The following is a 21,407-nucleotide window of genomic DNA, read 5'->3' on the forward strand; positions in this document are numbered from 1 at the left end:
TACTTCCGGAATTTGGTGGTCGTGCATGCGCTGAATCGCGCTTTGCGCATACACAGAAGCACCGAATTGCAACCCGCGCATGCGCAGACACGGGTTGTGAACATGCATCCCGCACGGATCACGTTCGCAACCCGAACATCCACTGTATTTTGTTTCGTTATTAAAATGTTATTGACCCCATGCTCCCGTAAAGGGGAAGGATAGAAAGTGAAATGAATAAATAAAATACTAGAAGAGCAGGGATAGCCAACTTGGTGCCAGTGTGGTGTAGTGGTTAAGAGCAGTGGACTTGTAATCTGGTGAACCGGGTTTGATTCCCCGCTCCTCCACATGCAGCTGCTGGGTGACCTTGGGCCAGTCACACTTTTCTGAAGTCTCTCAGCCCCACTCACCTCACAGAATGTTTGTTGTGGGGGAGGAAGGGAAAGGAGAATGTGAGCCGCTTTGAGACTCCTTTGGGTAGTGATAAAGTGGGATATCAAATCCAAACTCTTCTTCTCTCCAGATATTGTTAGACTACAACTCCCATCAGTCCTAGCCAGCACAGCAAATGGTTAGGGCTGGTGGGAATTGTAGTCCAACGTGGAGGGTGTAATATTGGCTACCCCTGGCTTGCAGTATGTCTGTATCTGCAGTGTTCGGTTCATGTCTTCACAACTCAGTCCATCTCGTATGTATCCCTGCAGGTGTTGGCCCAGTCCAAGAGACTCATGACGTGGATGAGTTCAGGTCCTTCATCTCTAAGCTCAAAGCTGATGGCGGTGGTGACTGCCCAGAGTTGGCACTAAGCGGTCTGAAGTTGGCTTTGGAGCACAGCTTGCCACGGTCTGCCCTTCCTTCCCTTATTCCCGAAACAAATCTTCTTGTTACCCTTGTTCCTCCACTCCTACTACCACCTTGGCTTGAGTACCCAGAAGTCTGGTGCTCTCTTAAATCCCTTATCCCTTGGATTTCTTTCTTTCTTTCTTTCTTTCTTTCTTTCTTTCTTTCTTTCTTTCTTTCTTTCTTTCTTTCCAAACTTAGGTTCCAAAGTGGTAAATGTTTCTGAATTATTTGTACAGAAACACTGATGGCTTGATTAAGCCACATGGTATTATTATTATTATTATTATTATTATTATTATTATTATTATTATACCCCACCCACTCTGGGTGGCTCCCAACAGAATATTAAAAACACAATAAAACATTAAGCATTAAAAACTTCCATAAACAGGGCTGCCTTCAGGTGTCTTCTGAAAGTCTGGTAGTTGTTCTCTTTGACATCTGATGGGAGGGCGTTCCACAGGGCGGGTGCCACTACCGAGAAGGCCCTCTGCCTGGTTCCCTGTAACCTCACTTCTCGCAGGGGGGGAACCGCCAGAAGGCCCTCAGAACTAGACCTCAGTGTCTGGGCTGAACGATGGGGGTGGAGACGCTCCTTCAGGTATACTGGGCCGAGGCTGTTTAGGGCTTTCCAGGTCAGCACCAACACTTTGAATTGTGCTCGGAAACATACTGGGAGCCAATGTAGGTCTTTCAGGACCGGTGTTATATGGTCTCAGTGGCCACTCCCAGTCACCAGCCTATCTGCCGTATTCTGGATTAGTTGTACTGTAGTTTCCAGGTCACCTTCAAAGGTAGCCCCACATAGAGCGTATTACAGTAGTCCAGCTTGAAGCATCCAGCTTAGACCTCCTTACTGGTTGTATTCACATGGTGGAATGGGAAGAACCAAGGCTTGATAACCGTTTCTCCCAAGGTTAGGAGGAATGGCCTAAATAAGCCTGGCAGGGCAGCTTACACTATGGTCCTAACCCCTTCATACATTTATTAGACTTCAGCATGTTGGTTGTACAATAATAATAATAATAATAATTTTATTTATACCCCGCCCTCCCCAGCCAAGACCGGGCTCAGGGCGGCTAACAACCAATAATAAAAACAAGTTGATTAAAATACAATTTAAAAGATTAAGATTAAAACATTAGGATGCAGCCTCTTCACAGAAGGAGAAAGGAAAAAGAAAGAGGGGGAGGGAATCAAACTGATTCTAAGCCAAAGGCCAGGTGGAACAACTCTGTCTTACAGGCCCTGCGGAAAGAAGTCAGATCCCGCAGGGCCCTGCTCTCATGAGACAGAGAGTTCCACCAGGCCAGAGCCAGTGTTGAGAAGGCCCTGCTCTGGTTGAGGCTAATCTAACTTCCTTAGGGCCCAGGACCTCTAGGGTGTTGCTATATATGGACCTTAAGGTCCTCCGTGGAGCATACCAGGAGAGGCAGTCCCGTAGGTGCTTATCTAGGTCAGTAGGTGAGGCGGCTTATCCAACAAATTGCTCGCCTCCCTGTACAGCATACTGTTAGCTTGTTCAACCCTCTTCCATAAGATCCCTTTTCACCTTCTCCAGGTCTGAGATCTTCACCTTTACTGATGCTGGAGCTAAAGACGAATACCTAAAAGATAAAGTCACCGTCCTGATTGATTCCTCTAAGTCTGTGGTGAACTTTGCTCTCACGGGTTATTGTTCCAGCCGGAAACGCAGAGGTACGTAAATCCTGGCAAGTAATATGTGTCAGCTTTGCCTTTGAGCCGATGCCAACAACTGGGCTCAACCTCTTCTGCCCCAACTGGGCCAGGCGAGCTGGGAAGCACTTCCAGAGACCTTCCACTGCGGGAGAGCAGGTCTAAGTGCTGTGGACTCACAACTCAGAGCTGTGAGCACCAAACTCAGTACCAAAGTCAGCAGAGCACAGCAGAGTATGAACTACACGAACGACGGCTCTGAAGCATAAAGTCTTTATTCTATTACAGCTACTGCAAACCAAAATAAACTAAAGACTAACAGAGACTTCTAGACTGCATGAGTGTTACAGTTTCAGCCATCTTATCTCTACACAGATAGCACTCAGACTCCCACAGAGTCAGGCTGGAGCGCCAGAAGCAGTGAACAGATTCCGCCCCCTGCTTTCTGAAAACATCATGAGGTTCTCACAATGGGAGGGGTGAAATATCCACAATATGAACAGAAAATGGGGGAGAAAATGAGGTGGCCTGTGGCCCAACAGCCATGTTAGTAAAGTGAGGACCACTCCTTTGTGATCAGTCCACAAAAGTAAGGTAAAGGCACCCCTGACCATTAGGTCCAGTCGTGACCGGCTCTGGGGTTGCAGCGCTCATCTCACTTTATTGGCTGAGGAAGCCGGCATACAGCTTCCAGGTCATGTGGCCAGCATGACTAAGCCACTTCTGACGAACCAGAGCAGCGCATGGAAACGCCGTTTACCTTCCCGCCAGAGCGGTACCTATTTATCTACTTGCACTTTGACGTGCTTTCGAACTGCTAGGTTGGCAGGAGCAGGGACCAAGCAACGGGATCTCACCCCGTCACGGGGATTCGAACCGCTGACCTTCTGATCGGCAAGCCCTAGGCTCTGTGGTTTAACCCAAAGTTACTATTTAAAGGGGGGGGGGCTCATCCCAGATAGTCTGGTGAAAGGGCAGAACAGGAGGGGTGTTTTTCTCTTCATTTGTAGCCAGCACTGAAACCAAGTGGACAGGTGGAAGAGGACTGGAGAGATCTGTCTCTCCTTCATCTTCCCACTGACTTGCCTGCATGGAATTCCTGGTCTGTAATGGCTATGGGGAAATTTGTTCAATACAAGACCATCTGTGTGATCCAGTCCCATGCTGCCTCCATAATATATGAAGCATGGATAAGGCAGGGGCATGTTGAAGTTGTTATTCTTTTTTTCAATCGCAGGGAACCTGTGGCCCTGCAGATCTTCCTCAACTCCAGCTCCCAGCAGCTTCAGCCAGCAGGGACACAATGATCAGGACTGATGGGAGCTGCAGACCAGCAACATCTGGAGGGCTACAGTTTTCCCAGCCATGCTAGACCAACCAGAGTGAGCTGGAGGAACGAAAATTTCAGCATGTCCTCCAAGTGAGCCAGGGCTTCATATATAGGAATATGTGGAAGCAGCCTTATGCAGAATCAGGTCACTGGTCCACCTGACTCAGGTGTGTCTTCACTGACTGAGAGCAGCTTTCTAGGACTTCCAGAGGAGCCCTGCCTGGACATCCCAGGGACTGAATTTTAGGCTTTTTGCATGCAAAGCATGCATGTTCTGTTTTGTTTTCTGGTCCTTTTGCAATACAGTGTGTTATGTACTGAGTTGACATTCGACTCCGGGTATATTTCACAGTGGAACCTTGGTTCTCGAATGGCCTAGTTGATGAACAAATTGGCTTCCGAACACCAGAAGCCTGGAAGTAAGTGCTCTGGTTTGCAAACATTTTTCAGAAGCCGAACATCCAATGTGGTTCTCGGCTCATGTTTCAGGGGCACCTGCGCCAATCGGAAGCCACACCTTGGTTTTTGAATGTTTTGGAAGTCAAACGGACTTCTGGAACAGATTACACATTCAAGAACCAATGAACCACTGTATTGTGCCAGAGCTGCCAATTGTTTCTGTCATTGTTGTTGCCAGGTTTATCATTATGGTTTGTTTGTATCTTGGACCACTTCCATATGCCTGCTTTTTCTTTTCTTTTTTTGGCTTTTTTTTGGTGGGAGGGATGCCTGCTAGTTAAGAATCTTAAGTGGATTTGATGTTATGGTTCCCAATAATAATAATAATAATAATAATAATAATAATAATAATAATAATAGACTGCTTGCAGTAAGGAATGTGGGAGCATCCCAAGTTGTCTGGAAATGAGCCTGGATGGGTTTTTAAATTTTCTTGTTTTCTGTTGCATTGGTCGCCATCTAGAGGATTATTGCATGAAGTGACTGATGTATAGTGTCATGCTCATGCACAATGCAATCTGAACACTGAGATTTAAGGAGTTCCACAGCATACCCTGGGTTGGTTTCCTTTGAATGAGGCTAATTGGAATTATTTGTGTGGTTTGTTTGCTTCTTTACACATATATGCAGGCTGAGCATATAATGCAAAGGTTCACTGCATTCACATAACAACAGATCCTGCTCTCCCATTAGGTTTCTAGTAAAGGTAAAGGGATCCCTGAACATTAGGTCCAGTCATGAGCGACTCTGGGGTTGCGGCGCTCATCTCGCTTTATTGGCTGAGGGAGCCGGCATACAGCTTCCGGGTCATGTGGCCAACATGACTAAGCCGCTTCTGGCGAACGAGAGCAGCGCATGGAAATGCTGTTTACCTTCCCGCCAGAGCAGTACCTATTTATCTACTTGCACTGCGTGCTTTCAACTGCTAGGTTGGCAGCAGAGACCGAGCAACGGGAGCTCACCCTGTCGCAAGGATTCGAACTGCTGACCTTCTGATCGGCAAGTCCTAGGCTCTGTGGTGTAGACCACAGCGCCACCTGCATCCCATTTCTTTTGTTGTTTAGTCATTTAGTGATGTCCTACTCTTCATGACCCTATGGACCAGAGCACGCCAGGCACTCCTGTCTTCCACTGCCTCCCGCAGTTTGGTCAGACTCATGTTTGTAGCTTCGAGAACACTGTCCAACCATCTCGTCCTCTGTCGTCCCCTTCTCCTTGTGCCCTCCATCTTTCCCAACATCAGGGTCTTTTCCAGGGAGTCTTCTCTTCTCATGAGGTGGCCAAAGTATTGGAGCCTCAGCCTCAGGATCTGTCCTTCCAGTGAGCACTCAGGGCTGATTTCCTTCAGAATGGAGAGGTTTGATCTTCTTGCAGTCCATGGGACTGTCAAGAGTCTCCTCCAGCACCATAATTCAAAAGCATCAATTCTTTGGCGATCAGCCTTCTTTATGGTCCAGCTCTCCCTTCCGTACATCACTACTGGGAAAACCATAGCTTTAACTATAAGGCTTTGTTGGACAGCCACTTTTTTTTCTTGCATTTATCCCATTTCTAGGGTGCTACAAATGAAGTCTTAGGTCTCTCTCCAGACTCAGTGCCAGGAATCCCTGTCTGTTGCCCTTTTTTGTGCCCACACAGACATCTCAGTGATATCCCCTCCCACAGGGGAGGGCAAAGGAAAGGAAAGCCTGCCCCCTTCCAAATGCATCCCCAACTATTTGCTCCGGTGACAACAGATCTCCTGAACCTGACCATCTTTTCAGTTGTGCAAAAGCCCATCCTTGCAGCCAAGGAGAATCTGCCGAACACATGAGGACACAAGAGCTGTGCTGCCGGGTCATACAGAATGCCCATCTAGGGTAGCATCCTGCTCTCACACTGACCAACCAGATGCCTATGGGAAGCACACACCAACAGTACCTTTATTACCTTTTGTGATTCCCAGCAGCTGGCATTCAGAAGCATATTGCCTCCAACAATGGAGGCAGTACGTAGCAATCGTGACAATAAGTCGAGGTCCAGTTGGTTTGACTTTCTTTAGCGGCCTCTTTCTACAACCAGTGTCACAAAATTTGGGCAGGACCTTTGAGAGATCATTCAGAACCAGACCCATCTTATATTGTGTAATTATTATAAGCAACTGCTGCCAAAAGCTGTGGTTTGCCTTTCCTGCTTGTGGGATGTGAAACACAAGATCAGTCAAGTACAACATTCCTAGAGTGAACATGTTTACACATGGGGAGGAATGTTTGTCCAGCCAGCAGGTAAACTTCCCATTTCCAACTTCCTCCCATTTCCCAACTTCCTCTGCATGTGACTAGAGGTGGGCATGGCCTCACCTGTACAGGTAACGACAAAAGCACAGGGCAGGGCAGCCATCTATCTCTCTTTGACTACATGCATTGAAGAAGCAACATCTGCTTAGCCAAAGATGCTCTCTTGGCCTCCAGCCAAGAGAGAACAAAGGAACTGTCTCCTTATGAGATAGTTTCCAGGTATATGTTACTTTTCTAAGATAAGTCTGCCTTCTGGGATCTGATTGTGAACAGAATGTGAGTGAGTAAACTCTTTTTATACTTTTACAGGAGACTGTGTCATGCCTTATCTTTTTTGAGGGAATAAGGGGAAAATACCAGAACAGTTATTATAGAAGCTTTAGCGAGCCTGAGCAAACGCAAACGCTGTGAGTTTTAAAAGGGGGATGTTACTCTGGTAAATTGTGAACTTGTTTACACAAGTTGGAAAAGCTATAATCAAACAATATATCCTCTCCTGCATCCCTGAACATTCCCACACTGTTGTGAACAGAGAAAGGGAGGAGACCAGGTTTCAAGACAAAACTCCATCCTTCCTCTCCACAGGTGCTGCTGAAGAGGCTTCCGGGAGAAGTTATGCTAACATCTATGAACAACTAGCTGCATATTCCGGAGGCTTCTATGTGAAGACCACCAAAGGTGAACTCGGCCGGGTCTTGGGCATCATGGAGCTGTCTCTGAATGCTGCCCCTGTCAAAGTGGTCCATAAGCAATTGGATGGATCTCAACTCTCTTTCCCTGTGGATGAGACCCTCACAGAAATCACTGTCTCCGTCAAGAGCTTAAGCGCCTCAGGATTCACCGTTTTTCTACTGCAGCCTTCAGGTACAATTTGTTATAATGCAGAGGATGAAGCAGAGAGCTTTCCTGCAGGTGTATAACTGGGGGCAGGGGCTAGAATTCTGATTCCCGTGTAAGTCACCATCCTCTACATCAGGGATGGGGAACATTTTACAGCCGGAGGGTTGCCCTTCTAAGCCACTGTCATAAGCAAGCCAGCAGTAAATCACACCAGGCAAGTTAGAGTTAACCCTTTATTAGCAAAAACAGGAGTGTCAGGCCTCCGGTAGGTCTTGCCCCCCAAGAAGCAATCAGAGACTGCGCCTGCAAGTCACCAATCTCTCCTCTGCTCTTTTCATGCCTCTCCTGGGTCTGGGAGGCCAGTGGGGAGGGGAGTTTGTTGCAGCAGAATGGGGAGACACCTGTGCCTCTTCTCCAGCCAGACTCATCTCTGCCTCTCTGCCTTCCTCCTCTCCTGCTTCAGTTTCTGCCTCTGATTCTGGGCTTCTCTCTGCCACAGACTCTCCCAGCTCACCAATCCCTGTTACCTCCTCAGCGTCCGACACCGCCTCTTCCTAATCTTCTCCCGCTGACCACTCATCATGGTCCCACCACCTCTCCCCGGGCTCTGAGCCTTCTTCCCTTGGGGGTTCCCTGACTGGTTCTTCCCAACATTCCTCTGTGTCCAATGAGTCCGTGACAGCAACATAGCTGTCAACTGTCCCTTGTTTGGTGGGAAAGTTCCTTATCACAGCGCTGTGCTGTCCCTTATTGATGATGTCCCTTAAATTTCCCGGGTTTCTAAGGAAGCAGCTCCTCTCCCTCCCTCCCCGCTGGCCAGGGAGGAGGGAGGCTCCAACTGTGTTGCTTGGCAGCGTTGCTCACCCAATAAGGAGTCTAAGAATGACTGGGGGGTGGAGCTTGCATGCCTTGTGCCGATCAAGTTGGCCACGTTGCCTGGGGACTCGCCTTTGCTCAGGGCTTCCCAGCGGAGAGGTGACAGTGGTTTTCCTTGCTGCATCCCCTTTGCCGGGTTGCTGCGCTGTGGGAACCACCGCTTGAGGTTTCGATTGGCTGCTGGGCTGGCTGGGCTTTCTGCCTTTGGCTCGGAGGGGCTTAGAAGTTGAACATACTTGTGCTTGGAAAATCCCTTATTTTGACTGCTGATCCCTTATTTTCGAGGCTGCAGGTCCCTTATTTTCAAAACTGTAAGTTGACAGCTATGGACAGTAACCTTCAGAGGCCTACAAAGCAATAGTGTGTGGAGCAATGAGTGGAAATGTTACCTTCATACAGCAGCCTAGTCAATCATACATGCCTCCCTATCTTCCAACCAGACCAGCAAGGGACATCATCGCAGTTCAGGGACATATTCCAGCCAGGCCCAAGGCAGGTGCAAAGCAGGGGCAGTGAGGGGCGTTGTCTGAAGAGAAGGGAGTGGCTGAATAGAGCTCTGAGGACCAAGCATCTCTGCATCTCCTGCAACCTTGTCTGTCTTTGTGTCATCCTATGGCAGGTGTCTCGCCGTCCACTCACACAGTGATCAACACAGCCAGCCACAAGATTGTGAAGGTGTCCCCCATCCCTGAACGGGGCATGTGGACCATGACTGTGTCTCCCAGCGGCTCCTACGAGGTGGAAATTGGAGGCAAGAGCTTGCTTGACTTTTCCTACCAGATTATGCAGAAGCAGAAAGAGTATGTGCTTCCGGTGCAGGGAAAACCTGTGGAAGGTAAGTTTTCCGGGATGTGAAGCACTGTCTCCTTACTGAGGGCAGAATTATCTGGCGTTTCTGTTGTTTTTTAAGACTTAAAAAAGCACCTATCCTTTTCCAAGAGTTGTACAGAGAATTACTGAATGTATTTTCTCTCAAAATACAGTGGTACCTCGGGTTAAATACTTAATTCGTTCCAGAGGTCCGTTCTTAACCTGAAACTGTTCTTAACCCAAAGCACCACTTTAGCTAATGGGGCCTCCTGCTGCCACCGTGCCGCTGGATCACGATTTCTGTTCTCATCCTGAAGCAAAGTTCTTAACCTGAGGTACTATTTCTAGGTTAGCGGAGTCTGTAACCTGAAGTGTATGTAACCTGAAGCGTATGTAACCCGAGGTACCACTGTATACATTTTGATAATGCATTGGAGCCAATCAAGAATCCTGGAAACTAGCTTCTGATCTACACTTTAGTGTTGGGAAAACGCCTGGGGGTTCCTGCCAGCCCCCAGGACTCCAAGCATCCTCTGATGTGCACAGCACTGGAAAGGGTATCTCCCTTATTCTCCAGGGTGCTCCAGCGACATAAATCAAATGATTTATGCAGACATCATAGATCTAATCAACTATTTATTTACACACTATATACAGACAAAGGCGTAATAGACAAAGTCCGTTCTCTCCAGCTCTGAGAGAACAAAACAGACAGAAATAAATGCAAAAGTACAGTGAAACAGTACCCGCAGCGAAAGAGATAAGATGTTCTTCCTTTCCCAGACTTGTCCCAGACAGGCATGTGATTTACAACAATCTCATCTGCAGCACCGGCTGCATGAAATACTAACATTTAGTCCAAAAGATGCAGATGATCATCATTTGCTAGATACCGCAGGAGGGGAGAGCGGCTGTTGTGCTCAGGTTCTGCTTGCAAGCTTCCGGTGGGCCTCTGGTTAGCCACTGTGAGAACTGTACAGTGGACCAGGTGGGCCCTTGGCCTGATCCAGGAAGGCTGTTGCTGTGTGCTTCACATTGGACTTCACAAAGGTCAAATTCCTTAATCATCCCTGGTTTGGCACAAGGGCCTTTCCCATCACCTACAACCAGAGGTCCTTCCAACTGAAGATACCAGGGATGAATCCTTCTGTATTCGAGGCAGAACATTGAGCTGTGGGCTTTTCTGCTCTCATTCAGTTGACAAAAGCTTCTGAGCCTGATCACCTGCTATCTTGGTCTTACTCGCCACAGGTGACCAGCCAAGTGGGTAGTCTAAAATCTCTACTGTTGCTGCACAGGAAACTACAACAGAGATGAAGTACAATCCAACCACACATTATATCCAGTAAAGAAAATTCTGCTTTCCAGACTGTGAAAAATACAGTGGTACCTCAGGTTACAGATGCTCCAGGTTACAGACTCTGCTAAGCCAGAAATATTCCTCAGGTTAAGAACTTTGCTTCAGGATGAGAACAGAAATCGTGCGGCGGCAGTGGGAGGCGCCATTAGCTAAAGTGGTACCTCAGGTTAAGAACAGTTTCAGGTTAAGAACGGACCTCCGGAATGAATTAAGTTCTTAACCCGAGGTACCACTGTACCCCAATTAGCTCAGGATGCAACTATAAGTCCCAAGAGGGGAAACCCAGGAACTCAGTGGGGACATTGCGTTGATAGCGAAGGAAGAAAGACCAGAAGATCTCCAGTGAAACTAAACTGACTTTCTGCATTTTTGTTGCAGGCTCAAATTACACTGTGTCGCTGAGGCTGATGGAAGATACTAAAGGTGCTAGGATCCAGCGCCTGGTCCCTATCTCTGGATCAGGGAAGCCCATAGATTCCATCTCTCTGAAACAAGCCTTTGATGCCCTTGAAAGCCCCTGGGCGATTGTCCCCGTTTCCTTAGATAACCCAGTAAGTTCTCTCTCCCATGTTTTTAGCTAAAGGAGGGATGGGGAAATCCCTAAACGGCCTCGGTCCAATATACCTGAAGGAGCATCTCCACCTCCATCGTTCTGCCCGACACTGAGGTCCAGCTCCGAAGGCCTTCTGGTGGTTCCCTCGCTGTGAGAAACGAAGTTACAGGCAAGCAGGCAGAGGGCCTTCTCCATAGTGGCACCCGCCCTGTGGAACGCCCTCCCACCAGATGTCAAGGAGAAAAATAACTACCAAACTTTTAGAAGACATCTAAAGGCAGCCCTGTTTAGGGAAGCTTTTAATGTTTAATAGATTATTGTATTTTAGTGTTTTGTTGGAAGCCGCCCATAGTGGCTGGAGAAACCCAGCCAGATGGGCGGGGTATAAATAATTATTATTATTATTATTATTATTATTATTATTATTATTATTATTATTATCATCATCATTAATCTCCAGCCCAGGGTCTGATCACAGCCCCCCAGGCCTGAAGTGCTTTGCCAAGACAACACTGCTACAGACACTGACAGGAGCGCTGACTTGGGCTCCAGGTTATAGGCGCCCAATGGCGCCCATGATGTAATGCGACATCATGACGTCCTGACGCCATGACGTCACGTTGCATCAGCAGCGTGGCGATGCTTCCAGGGCCTCATTTCCAAGACCTCTCACACGACTTCCAGTTTCTACCACGTTCAGAGGGTCTCGGTTGTTGCTTCTGAGACATTGCCAGGTCTCGGAGGCCACGTCCCAGGCCTTGCAAGACCTCCAACGAGACTTCCGGTTTCTACCAGAAGTCATGTTCCGAGGCTTTGCAGGGCCTCAGACATCGCCTGGGAGGTTGTGTCGGGGTCTAACGCAACTTCCGGTAGAAACTAGAAGTTGTGTTGGAGTCCCGCATTGTGGGCACCCACCCCAAAAAAAATTCTGGGCGCCCTGGCACCCAGGGCTCCCTAGAGCTGGCGTCTATGGACACTGAAATTTGACAGTTGGAAGGTTCAGTTCTTGGCAACCCTGAAATCATTAGCTGTGAGGATATGTGAGTGTCTTGAAATGTTTTTAGATGTCTTTGAGACAAGGTGGTGTAGTAGTTAAAGCATTGGGCTAGGACCTGGGAGACCAGGGTTCATGATCCCTGCTCAGCTGTGAAACTCATTGGGTGACCTGGAGCATTCTCTCTCAACCTAATTTACCTCACAGGGTTGTTGTGAGGGTAAAATAGGATAGGTGATTGATTTACTTTTTCTTGTTTATTTTCTGCCATTTCCTGCTCTGGGCTTCCTTGGAAGTAAGGGCAGGACAGAAATGTAACAGACGGATAAATGCATGAACTAGCCTGCAACCCCCAGGTGCAGTGCAGGACACTTTTCGGTGGCCCGTGTTGAAGTAAGTTTTATCTGCCAATCTGGGCTTTTCTATATGGAGGGAGTCACCATCTTGCTCTTTGCCTCAAGAAGCAAAATGTATTGGGCCACCCCTTCCTGGAGCCCAATCCGTTCCATTACTGAGATGGAGTGGGGGCCAAGGAGAAGCAGCTGCTCCTTCTTCTTGCTCCTGACACTTGCTCACTTTAGAAGTTCCCAAGCCGCAGCAGGTTCAGACTATGGCAACATGACAACAGGCCTTTTCTGTGGTGACTCCCTGACTGTTGAATGCTCTCCCCAGAGAGCCTTGCCTGGCACCTTCATTACACGTCTTCAGGCACCAGGCAAAAACATTCCTCTTTACCCAGGCCTTTGGCCATTAAACAATCTATGGCCTGTTAAAGCTGAGGGGATGGTTGTTATTATAAATATTTTATAATTACGTATGCTGTCTGTTATTATGTTTTATTATTGATGCTCCATAAAACGGGTTCTTTTTAAAATATTTTGCTTATGATTTTCAGGTTTATACATTTCAATAATTGTACAGCCATTTTAACATTTCAGAACTTGACTTCCTTCCCCCTCTTTCTGCGGTTCCTTAAATTATTTTTTTGAATATTTTCTGCATATCCAACTTAATTTGTTCATTTATTCATCTCCTGTAAATACATACTCTTATAAAACCAAAGGTTATTATTTTGCCAATGTCCTTAACTGTTTACAACTTGTTTGCAAATATTCAATAAACCATATAAAAATGGGTTCTGTAATGTTGCACACCACCCTGGGATCTTTTGATAAAGGGCGGTATATAAATTGAAATCATCATCATCATCATCATCATCATCATCAGAGTAAAGCAGGAATGGGAGAACCCTCCAGATGCTACCGGACTACAATTCCCATCAGCCCCAGCCAACATGGCTCCAAAGTCAAGGGTGAGGCGAGATGTAGTCCAATAACTTCTGGAAGGCCACAGATTCCACAGCTGTGCTGTAAAAGATCCATAGCAATTGTTCTTTCTCCATTATCTTTTAGACTACCCTGCTGACTGTAGAAGGCCTGTCTCCAGGGAACCTTCCCTTTTCACGAGTCACCAGCAATCCCATCAGCACAGAGTCCGTGCAGATTGTGCCCCTGCCAAACCAAGAGAGTGAGTGTGGTTCTCTCCCCCTTTCCCATTGCGATGGAACAAGCCAGCAGCAGATAGAATGTGGTAATGCTGGAGAAGCATCACAGGACCTATAATAAAGCAGAATAAATCCAAAGCAATCTGCAACATGCACACACCCCATGTGCTTCCTCGCTGCTACCAATAGCGGTGGTGTTTCCTTGCTGCTACCACCACCCAAAAGCTGATAGCTGTCTACATTACTATTGCAGATATTAATATTGCACAGCTTTGAAGCAGGAGGATGCATAAAAACTGACTCCTCTTTGAATAAAAATGGTCCAGGCCCATAAATATGATTCAGAAGCTTTACTAGGCAGAACTTGCTTCAAAACAAACAAAGGAACAAATAACGATACATTCAGATTAATTGTATAATATCATGTGCACGTCCAGCATAGTTTCCACCTTCTTAAAAAAATGAAATAATTCCAAACAGACCTAAAACCAGAGGTCTGTCTCTCACCACACAGACTCCATTAGCCCGGAGCTGTTTTCTCTTCAGGAGACCACATCCTTTGTTCCCTGTGGCTTCCAGAGAAAAACTCAATGGCCAACTCCCCAAAGTGGAGATTTGCAACTGAATACCTCTCTCACATGATCTAAAGTTAAACACCAAGTGAGAGCTAACAGAGAACATCAACAGTTAATTATTAACCCATCTAGGCTCTCAGAGAGCTCTTCTTAGCTTCAATATTGCCCAATGGAATTTTCCAGTTAAACCTTCAGCAATATACATACAGGCATTTTCCATTTCAGCGTCAGTTACACCATTATACTTAACAATTGCGAACATGTCTTCCTTTGTCTCCAGATGCAATGTTGCCTGGTGAGAGCCTGGAGGTCTCTGTCCTGGTGGTGAACAGTGGGCAAGCGGCTTCATTCTCTTTTGAAGTCTGGGATGACCAGGGTCTCCTGAGCAGCTTTACACCTCCCAAAAAATTCCTAAACCCAGGAGAGAGCACCCTACTCAACGCAACCTTCACAGCAGCTTTAGGGAGTGACAGCTTTACCTCCAGGTAGGATGGCATTGCCCAAGTGCTAGGAATGAGAGTCTTGAGCGGTCTGGGAGATGATAGGAGTGGACGTCTGGAGTGAGGAGAGAGAGGAGGTGTCAGGTTTTGAGGGTTCTCTGGGTAGGAAGCAGCCCTCGGAAGACTTGGAATTACTTCACTTGGTACCAATTATAAGCTGCCTTATACTAGGGTTGCCATGTATCAAAGTGAAAATCTGGACACAAAAGTTGTTGAGCTTGCTTTGGGGGAGGGGGCAAGTTGTTGCCGTTTTTATGAATATGTCTTGCTCCAGGAGGTTACCATTGAAACTGCTTTTGAAAGGGAGGAGGAAAATCTCTATTTTAGCAGTGGTTGCAGTGGACCCCCCCCCTCTTTTTTTATTGATAGTCTGCCCCAGTGCTGTTCTTTGAACCTCTGAAAACCACAGGTACAACGATCAGTGCAGGGCTGCACATCATTTTGAACCTCTGAAAACCAGCAGCATGGGGCTGTTTGCAAAAGGGCTTTCAAACAGCCCTGCACTGCACTTTGAAGTCCCAACTATCGGTGCTTCAAAGCACAGCATCACCTGAACAGCACAATTACATCAAGTGACAGGTGGGAGACCCCACCCACCTGTCCAATTTGACCCACCAGGGTGGGGAGATAAGGCCCACCAGCCAGAAAAGGTTTGCCAACCCTTACCTAGATGAATATTGTCTACACCAGGGGTTCCTAAACTGGCCTGTGGATCACAAGTGGCTTCATTCAGCTGTTCCGTGGAACGTCCACATTAAATATACATATTGATTTCTAATTGTGTTCTTAATGCTCCTTTTCTTTCTAACAATGTATTTTATTGTATTACAATATAAAAAATAAAAGAAGCAATAGGAATACAATGAAAAAGCATCTAGCACATCCCAGGAGGTAGAAAAATCATTAAGTGGTCCACCAACACCATCACAATTTTTAAGCAGTAAATGTACAGAGCCACTAGTCTACATTAAAGCTCTTGAAGGTTTCAGACAGTGGACATTCACAGCCCTAAGAAAGGGGAGCAGAGGAAGCTGGTACCAAGAGTCCAATGTTTGCTGAGCGAAGAATTAGAAACTGGTGGATTCAGATGACATACTAGTAGTGTAGCCTTCTTAGACTTTAATGACTGGTGGGGTCTGCGTTGCTCCCAGGAGGGAGAAAGGAAGTCAAATGACACCGAGGTTGATTCAGAGAAAGAGTTTATTCTGCTCTCCGGATAGCAAATGGCACTTGCGTGGTCAGTTCACAGCAAGTCCAAAGAAATGAGAAATTTCATGCAGTATATATATCCTCCAGGCACCCTCTCCCCCCTTCCCCAGGAATCCAACCACGTCAGCTCATATACTCAAGTTGACATCCATGACCATAAACAAATATTCCTGTTCCGATACTATTGACCATACAAGGTTGTTCCTGTTCCTATACTCTTTTCTTGGGGCAGGAGGTCACCAACTCTGAGAACACTCCTGGCACTGTTCCCGGGTCTCTTGTCAGACTTGACAAGGTCTGTGCATCTTTTTGTGGTCAGGATGTAAGATAAGACCCATACGTGCCATCCCTGCTCCACGGAACTGGCAAGGTCATCCATTGCCGTCACGGACTGATAAAGGAGAGGGCTTTGAGCACTTGTTTATACAGCTGGCTTTCTGTTTATACATTGACTCAAAAGCTCAAGTTAATGCATTTTAGAAATGCTCCCTTGGAGGAGGAAAAATGTGGATTTTGGGTCCCGTTTCAGACTGACTGCACAGAAACCCATTGCTTCAGTAGGATATGATGATGCAGCACAGCTAAGCTGGATTGCTGAGAGCAACAAAGTATAGATGCTAGACTGTCCCTTCTCATCTATAACGCCCCCCCCCCCGATATACACAGTTCATAATCACTGGATGTTCTTTCAGCACTGCAACGTTCACAGCTCAAAGCTCGGCGGCTCAAAACTACTTGAAACTGCCCATCACAGTCGTTCCTGAAACTGCCCTGGTGAGTTTTCACTCCACATTGATTTTTCATGGCCACTGCTAATATCCATATACTGAGTCCCAACTGAAGGAACACTCCGTTAATCAATGTGTCATCAGTTTATTCTTTACGTTATCTGTTCATTCTCTACCAGGCCCCGTTCATGGTGCTAGTTTATCTGAACTCTATCACACAATTCTTGGCTCAGAAAAGTATTTAATGTATATTTGGCGATAAGGTATGTTTAGAAATGAATGCATTGAGATAAAATATAAATGAACACCTATGTATTTCCGTACAAATTTCCATTGTTGTTTGGAAAACCCTTCGTGTGGAAATTGGGCTTGGCAGATTGATGAATGAACAGCATGTGAAACTGACGAAAACCGACTGAGTCTCTAGCTCAGGGTTGCCAACATAGTGCCCTTCTGATGATGTGGGCTACAATTCCCATCACCCACAGCCAGCATGGCCAATAGTAAGGAATTATGGGAGCTGAAGTCCAAAATATCTGGAGAGTACCATGCTGGATAAAATTAAGCACCTGCCCTAGTTGATGGTGGCATTTACTGGTGGATAAAGGTAAAGGGACCATTAGGTCCAGTCGTGACCGACTCTGGGGTTGCGGCGCTCATCTCGCTTTATTGGCCAAGGGAGCCGGCGTACAGCTTCCGGGTCATGTGGCCAGCATGACTAAGCCTCTTCTGGCAAACCAGAGCAGCGCACGGAAACGCCAGAGCGGTACCTATTTATCTACTTGCACTTCGACGTGCTTTCGAACTGCTAGGTGGGCAGGAGCAGGGACCGAAAAACGGGAGCTCACCCCGTCGTGGGGATTCGAACTGCCGACCTTCTGATTGGCAAGCCCTAGGCTCTGTGGTTTAACAAACAGCGCCACCCGCGTCCCTTACTGTTGGATACTCTTTGGTATTTACCAGCCAACATGTTCTCTACCCAAACAGGAAACAGACCAGATCTCACCAAACCACGTCCTCCTAGACTTTAACATGCCTTGTGCAGGCGGCATTCAGCACAGATCTACCTGCTCCCAGCACCTTTGGTACATGAGCTTTGCTGCTAAGGATGCTCAAAGTGCTGTCACTGTCCGCGCCACACCAAAGGGATCTCAACTATCTTGCAACCCACAGGGGGCTGGTGGCAGCAAGGAGGTCATTTGTCACTATCGGTATGTATGTCCACGGGGCTCCTTCTGATGACCTGTTAATGCAGCATTCATCCTAATTCACTTTGATGTTAGATTATTGAGCCTTTACATATTTGCGTGGAAGGAGGAGGCCCCATTCCTGTTCTCTCAGGATAAAGGTAAAGGGTAAAGGGACCCCTGACCATTAGGTCCAGTCGTGACCGACTCTGGGGTTGCGGCACTCATCTCACTTTATTGGCCAAGGGAGCTGGCGTACATGTGGCTAGCATGACTAAGCCGCTTCTGGCGAACCAGAGCAGCGCACGGAAACGCCATTTACCTTCCCGCCAGAGCAGTACCTATTTATCTACTTGCACTTTGACGTGCTTTTCAACTGCTAGGTTGGCAGGAGCAGGCACCGAGCAATGGGAGCTCACCCCGTCGTGGGTATTCAAACCGCCGACCTTCTGATCGGCAAGTCCTAGGCTCTGTAGTTTAACCCACAGCGATACCTTCAGTATATTTCCTACACAGATAACCCCCAAATGAAGGGGGAGGGGGGGAACCCAAACAAGCCACTTGCAGAACATTTTATGTGAAAAATCTCTTCTGCTTATGTAGTGTCAGAGAGCACACACCTAAAGCAGGGTCCTAGAGACCAGGGAGTGAATCTCTGGTCCTCCTACTAACAGGGCTGATGGTGAGGAACAGGGACAGAAGACAACTGGATTTGAGGTCCCGGTACTCCAGACCGTAATCAGGTGGTCTCCTTAACCAATTACACACCAGTGTCTTAAAAGACAGGGCCTTTTAAGTGTTGACTCCCTGCTAATGGAATGCCCTCCCCTGAAGAGGTCACCTGGCTCCAGCATAGCCAGCCTTTAGGTGCCAGATACAAACAGGCTTTTGGATCTCAATTTAAGCATGATGTGGTGTGAAACTGGCCTCAGTTGGTGTTTGCTTTTTAGTGGAGAGAGACTCAAGGCTCACCCACACTTAACGCTTGCCCCATGATTTCTAGCCATGAGTCTGAGAGGTTGTTCTCTCGTCCCCCCCCCCCTTTCCCCCAGGAAAACCTGCCGTTTACTGCTAAATCAGAACAAACGTCAGTAAGGTTTTCTGTGGAGAAACAGAAGAGTGGCTGAGCATTCCATTCATTCTTTTTCCATTTTATTATTCTCAGACTTTATTCTGTGTTGCAGATTTTAAGCATTTGGGGAACTTGTTCTGCATTTTAGCATTTTCTAAGTTGCTTTGGGATATTTTGTAAAAAGCAATGAATGGATAATAATAAATAATAATAATAATAATAATAATAATAGACTTTACCCCTGAAGGAACACTCTTCCGTAGTCTCCCAAGACAGACGGATGCAAACAACAAACCAGCGGCCTCAGTTTGTTCTCATGGGAACCTACCAGAGGTTCAACCCATGACAGGAACAACTACTGGCCATGATTCCCATCATATGTAAACACAACAAAATCAGCACAGAAGACAATCTACATACACAGGTTTTTTCTTAGGTTGTCAGATGTTGAGGAAGTGCAACAGATCTCTAGCTGTCCAACAGCCCCCTCTAGAGCTTAATTTGGGGAAACTGAACAGCAATGATACATACAGTATCTGGTTACAAACTTAATTCGTTCCAGAGGTCCATTCTTAACCTGAAACCATTCTTAACCTTAACTTTAGCTAATGAGGCCTCCCGCTGCCACCACACCTCCAGCGCGCAATTTCTGTTCCCATCCTGAGGTAAAGTTCTTAACCCGAGGTACTACTGCCAGCTCAGCGGAGTCTATAACCCGAGGTGTTTGTAATCCAAGGTACCACTGTAGTGAGAATTGCTCTGTTATCCCCAAAGCTTGTTGGGAGAGGGGTGAGATTTTCTCCCTCCAGTTGTTTCCAGGGCTCCAACCTCTCATTTCCCCCCATGCTAGTTAACATAGAGAGAGCCAGTGTGGTGTAGTGATTAAGAGCGGTGGACTCGTGATCTGGTGAACCGGGTTCGCTTCCCGGCTCCTCCACACGCAGCTGCTGGGTGACCTTGGGCCAGTCACACTTCTCTGAAGTCTCTCAGCCCCACTCACCTCACAGAGTGTTTGTTGTGGAGGAGGAAGGGAAAGGAGAATGTTAGCCGCTTTGAGACTCCTTCAGGTAGTGATAAAGCGGGATATCAAATCCAAACTCCTCCTCTTCTATCAATTCACTTCCATGCAGGAGAAGAGGCTATACACACAGACCAGAAACAGTCGCAGAGTGTATACAGCTATCACATTCCTCCCACAATCACAAATTTTCCTCCCAACCCATGTAAACTGAAGAAGTTTTTTTGGGGGGAGGGGGTGCTTTCAAAGCTAAATGCAGCTGTGCAGCTGTAGATTGAAAAGCAAGGGTCTAACCCGCCCCCCAAAACAGAGATGGTCCAGGCAGAGGACAGAATGGAGGCTCAAACTCCCCCCCCCATTCACTCCCTCCCACCCAAGACTAGAGAGAGGGGAGGGAGAGAAGGACGGGTGTCCAATTGGTTCTGCAGAAGAGTAAGAATAGCTTGAGACTGGTTCACATGGAAATCCAATGAAAGAACAAAGTGTTCAGTAAAAAATAAATAAACCAAAATAAGTCATCATAAAAGTAACCAGATGCCCCTGCTGCAAACTAATGTTTTATTCTGTAATATGTTCTTGACACAATTATAACTTTGTCCTCCTTTTTAGGTCCAATTGCTGTACTCCTTATGCAGAGGTTCTGATCGGCGATGAAAACGGAAACACAGATACTTTAACTGTAGACTGCAGACAGACGCATCCTGCAGCAGCCTAGAAAAACGGACAACACTCCCAGGCCCCCTACTCCCTCCTTTTTGCAACCCCTTTGTACCCCCACTTTCACCTTCGTCTCGTTTTTTCCTCCCTCCCACCTTTCCACCCTGCTTTTTGCAACTCTCCCTTGCACACACATTCCCCGTTTCCATCCTCGCCCCCCTCACTTTCTGCAACACACACACACGCACCACAATCATAAACGCCACTGCGCCTTTGAGACAAACAGACTCAAGCAAGCAGGGCAGCTTAGAGAAGGTTAAGTTCGGCTGTGGGCGTTGTACATATACGGGTGTTTGCTTGTTAATAATGTTATGTACTGAAGTTCTCACCCTGGGCCAGCAGGGGGATACTGTAGATAGTTATACAATTGAAGGATCGAAAGTGACGTTCAGTGATTGGATAGTTTTAGAAAGTTGCTACAGTAACGTTGTACTGGAGCTCTATATAAGCAGGCTGACTGAGCCCTTCAGTTCAGTTCTGTTCTGGCCTCTGAATAGACTGGAGCTGTTTGAAGAATTGCTGTGTTGTCTGATATGTTCACCCACAACTTAACAAATAAAATACCTGTTCTAAACGACTACATTGAATCTGGAACTGCATGTTGAAGGCAATACATAGTGCCAGGAGTAAAATGCATTGCATGGAGGTACTGTGGGGTATTTAAGAGCTCTGTGTCCATCATCTCCCTCACACAAGGCAGCTAAGGAAAGGAAGAGAGAGACGTTTGAGTATAGCAAGAAGGGAGGAACAATGAAAGGGCATGATAGTGGCTGTTACTACAGTCAAACGTAATCTGTTCTGGAAGCCCATTCAGCTTCCAAAATGTTTGACAACCAAGACGTGGCTTCAGATTGGCTGTAGGAGCTTCCTGCACTCAAGCAGAAGCAGTGTCCGAGT

The 21,407-nt window shown here is 47.0% G+C and overlaps 1 protein-coding gene across 1 annotated transcript in view; it reads left to right on the top strand.

Moving 5' to 3' along the window:
- Positions 1–21,087, top strand: part of LOC309336545 (von Willebrand factor A domain-containing protein 7-like) — a 43,765-nt gene extending 22,678 nt beyond the window's left edge. Inside the window, exons 8-17 of the mRNA XM_081852481.1 lie at positions 687–825; positions 2,387–2,523; positions 7,153–7,431; positions 8,903–9,118; positions 10,832–11,004; positions 13,413–13,527; positions 14,360–14,564; positions 16,481–16,562; positions 17,504–17,727; positions 20,403–21,087. Coding sequence (XP_081708607.1) covers positions 687–825; positions 2,387–2,523; positions 7,153–7,431; positions 8,903–9,118; positions 10,832–11,004; positions 13,413–13,527; positions 14,360–14,564; positions 16,481–16,562; positions 17,504–17,727; positions 20,403–20,508 — 1,676 coding nt within the window. The 3' untranslated portion in view covers positions 20,509–21,087. The remainder of the gene's footprint in view (positions 1–686; positions 826–2,386; positions 2,524–7,152; positions 7,432–8,902; positions 9,119–10,831; positions 11,005–13,412; positions 13,528–14,359; positions 14,565–16,480; positions 16,563–17,503; positions 17,728–20,402) is intronic.
- Positions 21,088–21,407: the final 320 nt, after the last annotated feature.

Source organism: Podarcis erhardii (genome assembly GCF_964252035.2).
Source record: "Podarcis erhardii genome assembly, chromosome: 2".
NCBI lineage: Eukaryota > Metazoa > Chordata > Lepidosauria > Squamata > Lacertidae > Podarcis > Podarcis erhardii.